The 16,119-nt window shown below is 55.0% G+C and overlaps 1 protein-coding gene across 2 annotated transcripts; it reads right to left on the reverse strand.

Moving 5' to 3' along the window:
- Window positions 1–2,110: 2,110 nt before the first annotated feature.
- P2RY2 (purinergic receptor P2Y2) lies at window positions 2,111–13,387 on the reverse strand. 2 transcript variants are annotated; one of them, XM_071573255.1, is made up of 2 exons: window positions 13,189–13,387; window positions 2,111–5,519 (listed from the first exon to the last, which is right to left on the reverse strand). In XM_071573255.1, exon 2 carries the CDS (start codon window positions 5,513–5,515, stop codon window positions 4,430–4,432), a length of 1,086 nt encoding a protein of 361 aa, XP_071429356.1. In that variant the 5' UTR covers window positions 5,516–5,519; window positions 13,189–13,387; the 3' UTR covers window positions 2,111–4,429. The 2 variants fall into 2 exon arrangements, with proteins under 2 accessions (XP_071429356.1, XP_071429366.1); XM_071573265.1 differs by lacking the exon at window positions 13,189–13,387 and adding an exon at window positions 5,878–5,930.
- Between the last annotated feature and the right edge of the window lie 2,732 nt (window positions 13,388–16,119).

Raw genomic sequence — 16,119 nt, forward strand, 5'->3', positions numbered from 1 at the left:
CTCCTCACAAAACAGGCTGATTGGCGTGTTATTTCCAACACCCACTGCTGTGGTTTCTGCCTCAGAAATTGCTGCCTTGGCCCATCCATTTGGGGGAGTTTCTGCAGTAATATTAATTCATGGGATTTGGGAATCTCCTCCCTGTGTTTGGACACAGTGTTGGTCTCCTGGATGGTCTTGGGCCACCCCTTGTCACCTTGTCACTCCTCACTGATGGACACTTTCCCAGGGCACCACAGGCTCTGGCAGGAGGGAAGTGGGGGAGGTTCCTCTGGTGTCTAATATAAAATTGGAGCTCTTGGGTGGGGGCCCCTTTGGCTCATTCTCCTTCCTATCACAAGCTGTTTTCCATGAAACTCGTGGGAGCTCAACGGTGCAGAAACTTTGTCCCTCTATTGCTAGAGCAGAAATGACTTGGAGGGGCTGACAGACTTGTTCCTTGGAAAATCAAGCTCCAAGAAGGAAAAGCAGGAGAAAAATGGAGCCAGGACTGGCAAAAGAAGTGGCTGTACCAAGGGTTTTACAGTAACACATGACTCGCTCCCTGCCTCGGGCTGATTAAGGACCTGCTTCCTAGAAAGGCATGATGAGGAAGGAAAAGCTCTCCACTTGGATGCTGGGAAGCTCCAGCAGAAGTGTGAGTCCCTGCAGCCCATGTGGCAGATTTATTTCCCTGGCAGGAAAGCATCAGTGCTCTTAACTTTTGCTTCCTGCCCCCAGTGCTGAGGGATACTCGGAAGAAGTGGTTTGGGGCTGGGTGTTTTTCTTTCTCTGCACAACCCTCCGTGTTCTCTGACAATGGAGGTTTCTCTGGCTTCTTTCTCATTCTTGGGTTGCAGTGACTCACAGGAGTGCAGAAAAGGTTTGGATGAGATGCTGTAAATCCCACAAACCAAACCTGTTTGTGTCATCCCCATGGAATTCACCCCAGAGTGGGACTGAACCTGGGCTGAAGATCAAGAGGGGCTTTTGGGAAGGTCCATTCTGGGATACCTAATTCAGTAATTTGGGGGTTTGCAGCTATTTCTTTGTCTTTATGCTTTGGAGACTTTGTGTTTTGGCAACTAGGAAGTTCTTGAAAAGAGAAAGCAAAGCAGAGCTTTCTCCTACAGCTCAGAGGACCATAAAGTACTTCTGTCCCACACCACAAGGGCAGTGGGACATCAGGTGGGAATGGATTTGAAGACTGGAGAAATAGACTTTGGGATGAAAATCAAGGAATTCACAGGATCAGAGTCATGGAATCCCAGGATGGTCTCAGTGGGAAGGGACCTTAAAGCTCAACCAGTGCCACCCTCTGCCATGGGCAGGGACACCTTCCACCATCCCAGGAAGCTCCAAGCCCTGTCCAGCCTGGTCTTGGATGCTTTCAGGGATGCAAAAAGCAGTGGGTTTCTATAAAATTACATTTCCTGAGATCATCCATGGCATTGAGAAGTCCCTCTCTGAGCTGCTCAGATTGTTGCTGACCAGATTTCAAGGTGATTAATCCCAGCTTGTGATAAATTCACCAACAGTGCTGAGCGTGTCCTGAGCCTTGTTTTGTGGGCAGGGAAAGGACCCAGGCTGGACACCAACATAAACTGCAGTGGGCAACAAAATGTGTTTGTTCTTGGGAATTGTGGTTAGCCCAGGAAACCTTCTCCTGGTGTCTGCAGGGAAGGTGGGAAGCCCAGGAAACCTTCTCCTGGTGTCTGTAGTGAAGGTGAGGAGCCCAGGAAACCTCCTGGTGTCTGGAGGGAAGGTGAGGAGCCCAGGAAACCTTCTCCTGGTGTCTGCAGGAAAGGTGGGGAGCCCAGGAAACCTTTGGGTGTCTGCAGGGAAGGAGAGGAGCCCAGAACCTTCTCCTGGTGTCTGCAGGGAAGGTGGGGAGCCCAGGAAACCTTCTCCTGGTGTCTGTAGTGAAGGTGAGGAGAGCAGACAACCTTCTCCTGGTGTCTGCAGGGAAGGTGGGGAGCCCAGGAAACCTCCTGGTGTCTGTAGTGAAGGTGAGGAGCCCAGGAAACCTTCTCCTGGTGTCTGCAGGGAAGGTGAGGAGCCTTTGAGAACAAGGGGTTTCAGCACATGGAGTGAAACTTTGTGCGCTTCAGAGGAGAAATCACAAGAGTGCTCATAGAAATAAACTCCTTTACTATCAGAAATCCAAGGTGTTTGCATGTTACAAAAATAAAAATGTACAGTCACATTGTCATAAAACTCACCTTCTTTTTTTTTTTTAGTATAAGTTAGTGCTTTTAAAAACAAACAAAGAAAGTGTTTCTAGATACAGATTCCCAGTTGGTACCTCTCCAACTGCTCAGTGGCACTGGGGGATCAGGATGACAGAGGGACACCCCTGCTGGGGCTGGCAGTGTTGCCCAAGGTGGTGCTTTGATGCCAACCTGGAGAAAGGTGGGACCTCCACATGGGAACTTTGAGCAGATTCGTGAAACTTTGAGCATATTTTTGGAACTTTGAGCAGATTTTTGCTGAATTATTCCGAGCACGTAACCCTGTGCTCGTGCTGCTTCTTGGCAAGTACAGGAGCCCAGGCAGGACCTGGCCTGGAGAGATGTTTGTACCAGCTCAGTGCTTCCCCTGCATTAGTTTCTCCTCATTTCTCCCAGTTATTTGTCTCACCCCAGTGACCAAGCCATGAGCTCACCACAAAGCCCAGCTCCCTTCACAGGCACAAGGGAAAAAAGGTGCTGCCACGGTGCAAGTCCTGTCTTAACCCAATCTCAGCCTAAAAGGCACTCAAGGATGGGATGAACCACCCTAAAAAAGTCCTTTTTGCCTTTGCTGGTGCTTCTCAGAGCTGACACAGTCCCTTCCTTTGCCTCCTGTGGTTGTGACAGTGTTGGTTGGGATGAGACCCCTCCATGGGACCATGACTCCACTGAGGTGGGACCACAGGAACCTCCCAGTTAACCCTGCATGGTCCCAGTCACCCCTGAGTGGACACAACTGTGATGTGTCTTTGTCGCCACCAAACCACTTCACAAGAAGGAGGGATGGGAGGAGCCAAGGAGTGGTCTGAGGTCTTGGTCTGTACCAACATCAGATGTGTTTGCCTAACCCTAAAATAGAGTTTTTACAAACCATGACTTGTCCAGTGCTGCAGCACGAAACAATTTTCATTTCTGGGGGGAGCAATCAGTAACCTCGTGGCAAGGAAACCACAGCCCTGGGCTCTTGGCTCCCTAACCAGCAATCACAGAGGGAAGGACCAAGTGGGCCTTCTGGTGAAGTGCTTTGTGGACATTGTCTCCAGTTTCCTTTGAACTGTCCTGGTTGATGAGGGATGCAAGCCCAAATCCAGACAGGACTGAGGTTAAGCTTAGCACTACGTTTACTGCTGTGGCTCCTCAAGCCAGGCTTTACCACTGCCACATTCCACTGTCTGCAAGGGATATGCTGACTGGTTCCACTGGAGCACTGGGAATACTGGGATTACGGGCAGACCAGACAGCAGCATCTGGGCAGCATTTTGGGTCATGCCAAGCTGCTAAAGGTCACCTCTGAGCAGCAATGAGGACGTGGCAGCACCAAGGGGGCAAACATTGGGCTTTGCTCCTTGGCTGGAAAAATGAGCCACCAGTGAGGGGGTTAAAAACAAGACAGGAAGAGCTCACCTTAAATTTTAATGAGCTGGAGCTGGTTATTAAAGTCAGCAGCTGGAAGGAAGCTCCTAAAGGTTCCTGAAAGCTTTTAAGGGGTGAGTGTTGCTGTTGGGAAGCACTAATGGGTTTTTTGGAAGATGTTGGCCCCACTGGAGAAACCTCCAGGGGACCTGCTTGATGGTACCAGTGAACTCCAGTGGGATGGAATCAGGATACTCCAGTGGGGTGGGAGGTCCATCAACACCCTTGCTGATGGAAAGCCAGCCCTTGGACAGGAACCAGGAGTCCCCTCCCAGCTCTGCCAGCAGGTGCCTGGGCTTGAAGCTTGAGACAGCATCTCTTCAGGGATGCAAAGCACTGGGAGACCCTTTCCCACTTAGCAGAACAACAGATGACCTTCCACATCAACCCAAAGCCCTTCCTCCCTTGCCAAGGCACAGAGAAACTCCTGCTGTCTCTGTGCCAGGAGATCTGAAGACAGGCAGATGGAATTCCTTAAGGCGACCTTTCCCACACAGTGTTTTATTTCTAGAAAAAACAATTTAAGGCATTCAGGGTGAGACTTTTTTCAGCAGATTTGGTCACCCAGCCTCAGCAGTGGGGAGATGCCCCCACAGAGGGGCATGCTGGGATGAAGGGGCAGAGATGCAGGGTTTGTGTGTGGCACCACAGCTGCATCTTTCCTGATAAAAATACATATGGAACATGTCCTCCATGGGCCGTGCTGGAGGGAGTGTGAGCCCAGGCACTGCAAACACCCCGAGCCTCAGCCCCCACAGCATCCTGAGCACCCTCCACACATGGGATGAGGAACTGCTGGAGCAGAGCTACGTCTTGGAGCATTTCAGATCTTTGGATAAGGTTTCGGTGTCGTTGCTGCTGCCCAGGTGGCTGTTGGGCACGATGCCCAGCGCCACCTCATTTTGGGCCTTCCATGGCATTTTGTTGCCCGCAAACTTCATGAAGCGCTGCCCTGCCAGGAAGTACAGGATGGGATCCAGGCAGCTGTTGGTGCTGGCGAGGGGCCGAGTCACCTTGTAGGCCAAATTGATGGCGTTGAGGGTCTGGCAGCTGAGGTCCCAGCTCCGGAAGGAGTAGTACAGGGTGCGGGTGACGTGGAAGGGGAGGAAGCACACGATGAAGACCACCAGGACAATGATGATCATCTTGACCGACTTCTTCTTGGAGCGGGAGAGGCGGGAGATGCCACGCGTGGGCCGGAGCAGCCGCCGCGCCATCAGGCAGTAGCAGACAATGATGGTGAGGAAGGGGATGCAGAAGAGCAGCACCAGCATCACCGAGCTGTAGATGACGAACTGGCCGAAGAGATCCTTGCTGGAGGTGTCGTGGCAGGTGACAGTGTCGCCCTTGGCGCTGGTGGTGACGAAGAAGAGCACGGGCGACTGGCAGGCGACGGTGACGGCCCACACAGCCGCAGACACGCGCCGGGCGTGCCGCACGTGCCCCCACTGCAGCGAGCGCAGCGGGAAGCAGATGCCCAGGAAGCGGTGCACGCTGATGCACAGCAGGAAGAGGATGCTGCAGTAGAGGTTGGTGTAGAACAGGAAGCGCACAATCTTACACAAGCCCACGCTGAAGGGCCAGTGGTCCCCCATGGCGTAGTAGTACACCAGGAGGGGCAGGGACACCACGTAGAGTGTATCAGATATGGCCAGGTTGAACATGTAGGTGGTGGAGGCATTCCAGGTCTTGATCCTGAAGATGAAGGCATAGAGGGCCAGCAGGTTGAGGAAGAGCCCCACCACACACACGATGCCATAGGAGACAGGCAGCAGGACATACTTGAAGTCCTCGTCAAATCTGCACCTGTAGGAGTTGTCGTCCGGGCCATCTGGGTCCAGGGAGCTGTTGATGACCCTGGTCCAGGCTGGAGGGATTGTTAGGTTTGCCATCACCCTGTGAGGGGAAGCAAAGAGGAGGTAAGGACATGGAGTAAGGGTTCAGAGGTGGGTTGGATGAGGAAATCCCGGCGACACAGTGCTGTGACATGTTGGGAGGTTCATGACCCAAAACTACCCACAAGCACTGCTGGCTGTCTGGCAGTGCCACCTCTGTAGGTGACAATGACTTGAGACTGGCCCTGTGAGCCCCCTGCCAGCACACAGTGCTGGGTGCTGACACAACCCAGGTGGTCCCTGACATGGAGGATTTACAGCAAAACAGATAAAAGGGAGTTTTATTTAATCTCATCTTGCATCCAGAACACAGATGGAACCACAGTGCTCTAAAGTCCCCAACAAATCCCAGGCCACACCTTGGAGTCCAACTCAGATCTTCTGCAGCCCAGTTCAACGTCTCAATCCACCCTTCCCACAGGTTCACACAGAAACCGGGATTCCTGTATCACAGAGCAGGAAAGATGCTTCATTCCATGTTTAACTTGCCATGAGAAGTGACTCAGCTGAGCAACATGAAAACTGGGTGCTACTAAACCCCAGGCAGAAAGGGCAGGAAAATGGAGCTGTGCTCTCCAGGAGCAATCCCTGGGACTAGTCCTGATTTCAGAGATCCACAGCTCCTTCTGGTAGGGGAAACATCCCCACATCTGTCATCAAACCTTGCCAAGGGGAGCATGTTCTTCACCACAGGGGCTCTGCCTGGGCTGGCTGTTACTGCTGGTGATGGTTTTACTGGGATTAGTGCTGGGCTGATGGTGGGCAGATCCCAGTCCTGCTCCCTGGCCTCCAGACCTGCTTCTCCAGCATCGCTGCTTGAAATGACCACGAGAGGAGAAAAACGGCCCCGAAAGAGTCTCTGCAGACACAGATCTGGCAGTGCCTGTGGGGAGGGACAAGGGCCCTTTGTGTGCTGGGAACAGCCCCAGGCCCAGAGACACAGATCCCTGAGGGAGCCCATCACTCCAGAATCCAATGGAAATGCATTTCCTCCCTTCCCGTAAGAGATGCCAGGCTGATTTCAGTGCTGTGCCCTGTCAAAGGAAGCCTATGGAAACAGGGGGTGCCAGGGGCAGCAACCCAGGGCAGCAGTTCAGGGACTGGGAGACAAGGGTTGAGTAGAGAGGGGTGCCCTGGCCCAAAGCTCACCCTGATTTTAGGTGGCAAAGGGCAATGCCAGCCCTCTCAGCTCAGTAGCTCAGCTCTAACCTGGTGCCGCCTTGCTGTGGATAACCTGGCCATGCCCTTTTTCACACACAAGCACCTAACCCTTCCTGCATCCCAAAATAGCCAGAACCCCTCAATTCTCCCAAATTAAGCTTGCAAAGAATCTGTGTCTCTTTTCTTCCCTGCACAACAGAGCCCCTTTGGGGGGCAGCTCCTCTCCAGAAATGGAGCTGTGCCACTGAAGTAGCCACGTGCCTCAGTTTCCCCTCCTGTCCCCAGGCTGAGAAACAGCAGAGTTGAAGTTGGTTTTGCCATGACAAATATTTTTCTGGGGGTGTTTTGGTTTCCTGGAGGATTTTTCAGTACCTTGAGCCAAGTTAAAAAGAGGAAAGCGAGCTTGGATAAAAGATGTAACAACTCTATCACTTTGTTTAGATCCAGAGCTCTCCTGCACCACCCCAGCTCAGATCCTGCAGGGAAGGAGGCAGTGACAGCCTCCCAGAAGCTGCCGGGCTGGTTCATCTTTCCCTTTGGCATTAAAAAGCACCTTGACAACTCCCAGCTGACGAGGAGGTGTGAAGTGATGCCTTCAGCTCATCACCAGGGGATAACTCCAGCCCTTGCTCCAGGGACTGGAACAAACCTGTCCAGAAGTGGCACAGACACAATCCCTGAGGATGTTCCCCCCATCCTGCTGCTCTTGCCCTCCCAGCAGACCACAGGCAGCCCTGGCTGAGGCTCACACCTCCCGAGGACGTGGCTGGAGACATTCACACCCCGACAATCTGCACAGCAACAAAACCCCAGACCCAACTTTGGGAACACTCTGTGATGAACACGAGGAGCCAGCACCGACCCTGCTCTGTCCTGGCCTCAGGGTTTGGCTTTTCCTGCACTCAGGTCAGCTTTGGTGCCATCCTGCTCCCCTCAGGCCCCCAGCAGTGGGGCTGTGGCTGTGGCAGGAGAGAGTTAACAGCGCTCGGGCAGATGGGAGGGAAAACACTTTCCAGCTGCTCTTCTCCACAACTCCTTCCTTCCCTCCGAGCTTTGCAGATCTGTGGCTAAGCAGAGGGAGGTTGCCCACAGAGCTGGCAAGAGATTAAACATGTCAGCGAGGCCACCATGTCAGAGAGGCCACCGTGACCGAAGGAGCCATACAGGATGCCCTAAAATGTGCAGGAAAGGGTGACAGAGTTCCAGAGATTTCAGCCTTGCGTGGGCTTTCTCTGTGCCCTTCTATCTGCATCCCCTCCATGCCCTGCAGCCAACACAGCACTGAGGGGGCAAGATCACCTCCCACAGGCTCCTGGGATCCCAGAGGGAAAGCCCAGCAAGGTGCTGGGAACCCATCCTTGAGCCAAGGTGGGGAATGTCCTCCGGCTGCCCCAGGCTGTGCTGGAGCCTTGGATGTGCCTTGTTGCTCATCTCCACCTTCAGGACAAGCAGCAGACAGGGCTCTCTGCTTGAATGGAGGCTTGTCCCCTCTGTGGTGCTCTCCCTCCTTTTCCTCCTGGAAATGCCAGAGCCTTCCTTTCTCATTTTTCTCCCGGAACACTCAGGACAAAACCTGCTGTGTCTGCAGGGCCTGTGGCTGCATCCACCCCCTCAGTCCCAGTCCTGCTGCATCCACAGTGACCCACAGAGAACGGGGCAGCCAAGGCATGTGAAGGCACAAAGGCTGGCACTGGCAGCTGCCCTTTGCTCTGCCCACGGGCCGGATGGCACGAACACCAGCTCTGCCAGTGACACATCCAGCCCCCGGCAGGGCCGAGGGAACGGCGGAAGCAACAGCAGTCCCTGAGGATGCCAAGCAGGATAAATCCTCCTGTGATCACCAAAAGGTGCCAACCACCTGATCTGCTCCATCCTGTATCCCAGCCCTTCCCGAGGTCCCAGTGAGAGGTTTTTTCTCAGGTGACCATGCACAGCTTTTTGGGTGCCCTTTGGCCACCTCTGCAGAGGTTCCTTCACACTGAACCACGTCTTGGGTTTGGATGAACCTGGTTGCAATGGCTGGACCACCTCCCTCTACACAGTGACCTGTTTATCCCATGGGATGTGGGTGTTTTTCCCAGAAAACAGGCAGTGAATGGGAGAGGAACTTAGTGATGAGAAGAGCCCAGGCAGACTCGTGCCCTGGCAGCCATGTGCCCTCCAACACCTCTCTCTACCCACAGCATGTGCAGGTGATGTCAGCATCCCCAAATGCTCCTGTAACAGTATCTCCCATGGATATTTAGATGAGTCAATGTGGGGAAGGAGAGAGTTGTCACCAGAGAAGGTCACCGGCAGCCGAGGGATGGGCAGCACCCTGGGCCAGCAGCAGGGCACCATGGGTTAGACACTGAGCTCTGGAGTAAAGGGCTTTAATCCTGATTTCTGCCCCATTTTTCAGCATTCCCAGTGCCATCCTCGTGGTCACCATCCATCCATCCCTCAGGAACCTGCCATCAGCAGCAAAGTCACTGAAGGCAACAAAGCCCAACCAAACCAAGGCTGCGATGGATAGGGGGGAGTTGATGAGCTTTAATTGACTTCCCCAAATAATTAATGTGGATTAATTTACTGGCAGGACCTCACAGATGCAGCCCTTTGTCCTGCCCCAGCTCCCATCGCTTCCCGCTGGAGGTGGAAACCACGACCCATTTACTGCATGTTCTCCTTTCCATGGACACACGCAGAGTGTGGGTGTTTCCCCTGCCCTAATTCACAGGCATTTAGTGGACTCATCAAAATCCTTGCTCTGGCCCGGGAACTACTCCAGACGCTGGGAAGGAACGACCTGGCATCGCTTTTCCCTCCTCTGGGACTGTGGTTGAAACCTTCCACAACCACACACAAAGTGGGACGTCCTGGAGCCCGTCCGGCTGGAGAGGGGACACAGGACTCGGCTGAAATCTGAGCCTGCCCAAACTCCTGATTTTCAGCTGCCCTGTCCCCTTGGCTCCTCTCTGCCACACTGACCTTCACAGTCTTTCTCCTCAGTGCTGGCTCTGGCCACCAGTGTGGGCTGACAGCATCCCCAGCGGCCCCAGTGCCACCATCCCCACTGTCCCAGTGCCACCATCCCTGGCTGCCGCAGTGCCACCATCCCCACTGTCCCAGTGCCACCATCCCTGGCTGCCCCAGTGCCACCATCCCCACTGTCCCAGTGTCACCATCCCCACTGTCCCAGTGCCACCATGCCCAGCAGCCCCCATACCACCATCCCCACTGTCCCAGTGCCACCATCCCCACTGTCCCAGTGTCACCATCCCCACTGTCCCAGTGCCACCATGCCCACCAGCCCCACTGTCCCAGTGCCACCATCCCCACTGTCCCAGTGTCACCATCCCCACTGTCCCAGTGTCACCATCCCCAGAACTTCCCAGAGCTTCCCTCCAGTGATCCCAAGGCAAGATACCTCCAACATCCATTTCCAGGATACCCAAGCAGCTTAAGGGGTTTTGTCCATCTCCCTGCCTGGAGCCTCAGGGAACATTCCTCTTTTACCCCTTCCTCCATCCCAAAATAGGCAGAACCCCTCATTTCTCCCAAATTAAGCGTGCAAAGAATCCTTGTTTCTTTTCTTCCCTCCTCTCCAGAAATGGAGCTGTCCCACTGAAGCAGCCACGTGCCTCAGTTCCCCTCCTGTCCCCAGGCTGAGAAACAGCAGAGTTGAAGCTGGTTTTGCCATGGCAAATATTTTTCTGGGGGTGTTTTGGTTTCCTGGAGGGTTTTTCAGTACCTGGAGCCAAGCTAAAAAGAGGAAAGGGAGCTTGGATAAAAGATGTAACGACTTTATAACTTGGTTTGTAGATTAAATAAAATGTTCTGCTTGAAGACAAATTATTTTTTCTGGGAATTTCTGGTTTCCCCCAAGAAATTGCCTGAATTCCTCCCCCTTCCAGCCTTCACTTCCCAAGTGGTACCAAAACCTCCTACCTGGTCCACACCATGGGAAATCCATCCCAGTGATTCCCAGCACAGCAGATCTCCAGGGATGGATCCTGCTGGAAGCAACCACCAACCCTGGCCAATATTTAACCCCTCCATCAACACTCCCTTCCTGCTTCAGCAAAGGTGATGCTCCCTGCCTGCTTTTCCTGCTGCATCCCGACTTCACCTGCTCCCTGGGAGACCCTGCAGCATCCCATGGGACTGGGGAGGGTCCTATTTGAGTCCCCAAACTTTGATTTGTATTTATTGCACAGGGCAAATGGGGCACTTGCATCCTTTAGGCTTCCTAGAGATGCTCATAATAGCAGGAATTTGGCTTTGGTTTTGCCCTCCACGACTTCCTGGCACTCATGGGAGGAGAGGAAGCAGCAGCTGCACCCAGAGACAAGCGTGGGACCAATTTCCAGGCAATCATCTGCTTTTTGGTGCCTCTATTACCCTCCAAGCTCCACATCTGTGAGAAAGGACATTTCCACAGAGCCCAAGAGTCACCCAGCAACACCACAACCACCCTGGCAAACCCCTGGGAGATAACCAGCACCCAAGAGCTCTGATAACACAATTATCAGGCTCCGCCACGGCACCAGAATTACTGCCAAGCCAAAGCACCACCACGGGGTGGATGTTGGGGGGTAGCTTTCTCCTCCCTGGCAGCACCAGGGGCTCTGCTGCATGGCCTGGGTGCACTCAGGGGTTGCTGGGGGTGCTTCAGCTCGGGGGAGGCAGCCCGGCGTGGCCGGCAGCACGCTCCAGTGCCGGCCAACTATTCATGGCTTTGGCTCCAGGCCAAGAACCCGAGATAAAAATCGCACTGGGCAGAGACAGGATAAAGTCACTCAGTGCCATGACAGTCAAAAACACTTCTGGGGGGTTTAGAACCCCACTAAGCCCCAAAATGCAGCCACACTTCAGGGCTCAGCATATTTAGGGGTCTCCACCTTTGCTACAGAGCCCACCGGGCACCAAGGCTGAAGTTCCCTCTGTTTGAGAAGAAATAAGAGGAACTTGGTAGTAACGAAACAGCCCAGTTTTGGCAGCAGTGACCTTGAGCCAGAGGCACTAGCCCCCAGTGTGGGTGGCCCCACAAGAGCAGGGTTTGCTGCTTCTCACCTCGTGCACAGGAAGGTAGTGGGTTGTCAAATGGGTTTTGCAAAAAAACGATAAGAAAACTGGAACAGAAAGAGAAATTCGATGTTTTGCCCTTAAAGTCGTCCCTGCAGTGATGCCAGGCAGTGCCCAGTTCCGTCCAAGAAGGGTGTTTGGGGGAAAGGAGGGGCTTAGGAGCTGCTACAAGGAGTCCAAGGGTTTGAAATCAGAGTGTCACCCATTCTAGTGTCAATTAAAATACTCCCAGAGAATTTACATAGGGACCCAAACAAGCAAAGAGGTGGAAAAACACGCTGGAGCAAATCAGAGTCAGCTCCACGACTTTACCCAGAGATGTGTACGGGAAATCCCGGATAAACAGCCAGAGAATTCCCCCGGAAAGGGAGAAACCGAGCGGCACAGGGATCATTGGGAATTAATGCATAAAAAATCAGATAAGTCAGGCAGACAGGAGTAAACGGAGCAGGAGCTTCCTCGAGTGCACGGCTCGACCCGTTCATGCCAGCGCAGCCCCTGCCAGCGGCTCACTTGGGCACTTAGGGGGCAGTTTGAGGGGCAGTACAGGCTGTGTGTGGGGTGTGAGAGGCTCCGGGGGTCGGCTCTGCCCGTGCAGTGCCCCACTCTCCGCTTTGGGTGCATGAGGACCCTGTGCCACCCGTGGCATCCACCCCCGTGTGTCTGTGTGTCCGTGTCCCACCCGGGGGTGGGGGTGGGGGGTGTCCCCTGTCCACATGTGTGTGTCTCACCTGTGTGTCTGTGTGTCCTGTATCCCCTACACGTGTGTGTGTCCCGCCTGTGTGTCTGTGTGTCCCCTACACGTGTGTCTGTGTGTCCCACCTGTGTGTCTGTGTGTCCCCTATCCATGTGTGTGTGTGTCCCACCTGTGTGTCTGTGTGTCCCCTACACATGTGTGTGTCCCACCCATGTGTGTCCATGTCCCACACATGTCTGTGTGTCCACTACACGTGTGTGTGTCCCACCCATGGGTCTGTGTGTCCCCTACCCATGTGTATGTCCCATCCATGTGTCTGTGTGTCCCACCCATGTTTGTGTGTCCCCTATCCATGTCTGTGTGTCCCACCCATGTGTGTCACACTCACGTGTCTGTGTGTCCCCTACACATGTGTCTGTCCCACCCATGTTTGTGTGTCCCCTATCCATGTCTGTGTGTCCCACCCATGTTTGTGTGTCCCCTATCCATGTCTGTGTGTCCCACCCATGTGTCTGTGTGTCCCCTACTCATGTGTATGTCCCACCCGTGTGTGTTTGTACCTGTACCCCCCATCCCTGTACCCACTCCCACCCCATCCCCGCGTTTCCCACCCGACCCCGGGGGTCGCCCCCTCCCTGTCGCAGCCTGTCCTGCGTGGGTAGGACACGCACCCCGGTCCCTCCATGGTCCCATTATTCCCCCACTGTCCCCCCGTGGTCCCTCCGGTCGCTGCGACCGCGCTCACCGTGCGATGCCGAGCTGGGATCGGTGCCGGGGGTCGGTGCCGAGGGGTCCGTGCGGGGTTCGGAGCCGCTGGCCCCGCTCAGGACGGCGGCGGGGACACTGCCATGCCCAGGTCCGGTCCTTCCCCGGCTTCTTGTCCCGGTCCCGGACCCGGTCGCGCCGCTCCCGGTGCCGCGTGTGAGCCGGGACGGGGTCGGGGGTGGGGCTGCACCGCCCTCCCGGAGATAGGAATGGGGTTGGAACGGGGCAGGACCGGGACCAGGACCGCCCCACCAGCGCTGAGACCGCCTCCATCCCTGGCACGGGACTGGCGTTCTCCCGGGATGGGGACATGGTGGGATCAAGGCTGGGACGGGGACCGGACACCCCCCCGCAGGGGATGGGATGGGCGCTGGGATCGGGACAGGAGCGCAACTCGCAGGGATGAGACCGGGATAGGAGCGGGATGGGACTCGAAACAGGAGCCCACCGCTCCCTCCCCCGGGAATGGGAATGTGGGTGGGATCGGTGCTTGGACCGGGACTGGACACCCACCGCTCCTGCCCTGACCCCTCGGGAATGAGGGCCGGGGTACAGACTGAGGCAGGAGCCCCCCGTGCTCCAGGTGTGGAGCATGGATGGCATCAGGGTTGGGACTGGTACCGGAGGCAGATGATCGCTCCCCAAATCCTCCCCCGAGGGTGGAACCGGGCATGGCAATACCGAAAAGCGGCAGAAACAAACTCCTTAACACCAGTTTGTAGATGTTAAGAAGGGCGTTCTTTATTATCCTTCTTGTGTCAGCTCCCGGGGACTGGGTTCAGACATAAATGAGGGTCCAGCTCCTGCAGAGCAGAGCAGACCTGTCAATATCCCTCTGCTGGGATGCAGAACATCCACAGAAACATAAGGGCAAGTTGGACAGTCCTGTGGAAGAGAAGTCCTTCAAGGGTCCTACATTTCTCAGAAATAGGTTGAGTTTGGATGATGTGGGTGTGAACTGGGGGGTTGTGTCTGCCATATCCCCCCAACACCCTATGGAGATGGTCTGGGATCTGTCTCCACTCAGCCTTGTGATGACACGGCCTCCCAAGAAGCTTTGGGAAGCCATGGAGGGCCACCACCACATTTGTAGCCCACACTAAATTTCTAGGGAATACATTAAGTTTGGGTTCTGTGGGTGTGAACTCGGGGGTTATGGGCCCCACATCATCTCTGAAACCTGCCCCTGCACAGCTCTGACTCAAAACAGCCTCCCAAGCATCTTTGGGAAGCTGTAGAGGGCCACCCTCAGCTTCCCAGCCTGGTCTGTTCCTGCAGGTGACTGCTGCCCACGGGCCACAGTGGCCAGGTCCAACCCTTCCCCCCCAGTGGGGGTCACTCACCTGGGTGACAAAGCTCCAGGTTTGGGGGGCCTGGAGGGTCCTGGCCAGGATGAGGCTGGAGAAGAAGCCCCAGTGCTTCATGTGCAGGTGGCCCAGTTGTTTTCCACGCTGTGAGTTCCCTCGTGTATTTCCCATCTGTGTCCCTGGGTGGGAGCCAGATCCTTCTGTTCCAGCTGGACCTCAGTTCAGGGGGGGCTCCTTGGACACGGCCAGGGGGGCCATAAAGCCCCCGATGGAGGAGGGGAATGGCACCAATGCCGTCTATTATTCAACAGCAGAAAGCAGCAGCTGAGGAGGCAGGAGCTGGTGCAAGGAGGATATGAAGGCCTGGCACGGAAACGGTGCTGCAGAGATCGTGCCGAGGGACCTCCATGCCAGAAAAGAAGGAAAAAAATGATGCCTGTTTCCTTCTTCTGATGTAATTTGTTTGAGGAGGGAAAACAATACATCACAGCGCAGCTATTTGGGGCTGATAAGGGAGGAAGGACAAGCTCAATGCTTGCACAGAGGGAGATGCCTGGGCAGAGCTGTCGAGGGAGGCTCAGACTGGTGAAGCTGCCCTGGATGCTGAGTTAAGCCCATCTCTCCTGGGCTTGGAAGCACTTCTTGAACAAAGGTTGGGTTAACCAAACCAAGCATGTTGGTTTCATCCTTCAAATCCCTCACTCTGGCTCCCTCCAAAGGAGGGATGATGTCCAGGGGTGATGGATGGAGACGTGGATGATGTCCAGAGACTTGTCTGTCCTTGCATGAGCCATGACCCATGAGGGGCTTGCTGCTGCTCAGCAGCCCTTGCCTGGCACCATCTCCCTGAGTCCTCCAAGGACCTCCAGCTCTTCCACCACAAGATAAAGCCACACAGTTCAAAACCAAGAGACAGGTGCCCTTTCCATCTCCAAGGGTGACTAATTATGGCCACGACTGCCTGAGAGCTCTGGCTGGCAGCTCAGTACTGGATGCTTCCACAGGCAGGAGGAGATGCTTCTCTAAAAGCTTCTTTGGAGTGGGGAACTGGTCCCCTGGAGAGTCCTCTTCCCAGCAGACCTTTTACAAGCCTGGTCCCAGCAGCTTTCAGCAAGTAGGGGCTTCCCAGCTTTGCTACCCACTGCAAGCAAAACCCTTTCCTTTCCCTCCTTTAACTTTCTCTCACTTTCCCCCCTCATTGGGGCGCGAGGGCAATGGGAGGAGTGTGCCCACCTCAACCCAGCTTGGTGCTTCCTGTCCTTCACACGGGCCACAGTCACCTGTCACCCAAGGGACCTAAACCAAGAGGCTCCCTGCCCCCAGCTCTCCATTTCCCAGCCCCAAAGCAGCTCGGGGAGGCCAAAGGAGGAGGTGGGTGTTTCAGATCCAGCGGAACAGCCAGCGCTGTGCAGCTGCCGCGGCAGGACATGGAGGGGAGTGCTCTGCCCTGCGAGCCGACCTGGAAAGCAGCCCCGCGGTTCCCTGCACGGCTTCGTTTTTCAACTGGTTTGGCAGCAGGGCAGGTTTCTAAGACACTTTCAAAACATTTCCATGTTGACTGGCGGGGAGGAATGTGCTGCAGGAACGGGCGGAGCGGGGTGGCC

This window comes from Pithys albifrons, chromosome 1, assembly GCF_047495875.1.
Source record: "Pithys albifrons albifrons isolate INPA30051 chromosome 1, PitAlb_v1, whole genome shotgun sequence".
Lineage (NCBI taxonomy): Eukaryota > Metazoa > Chordata > Aves > Passeriformes > Thamnophilidae > Pithys > Pithys albifrons.

Coding starts and splice junctions, on each gene's coding strand:
- P2RY2 (XM_071573255.1), bottom strand. CDS start 5,515: ATGGCAAACCTAACAATCCCTCCAGCCTGGACCAGGGTCATCAACAGC.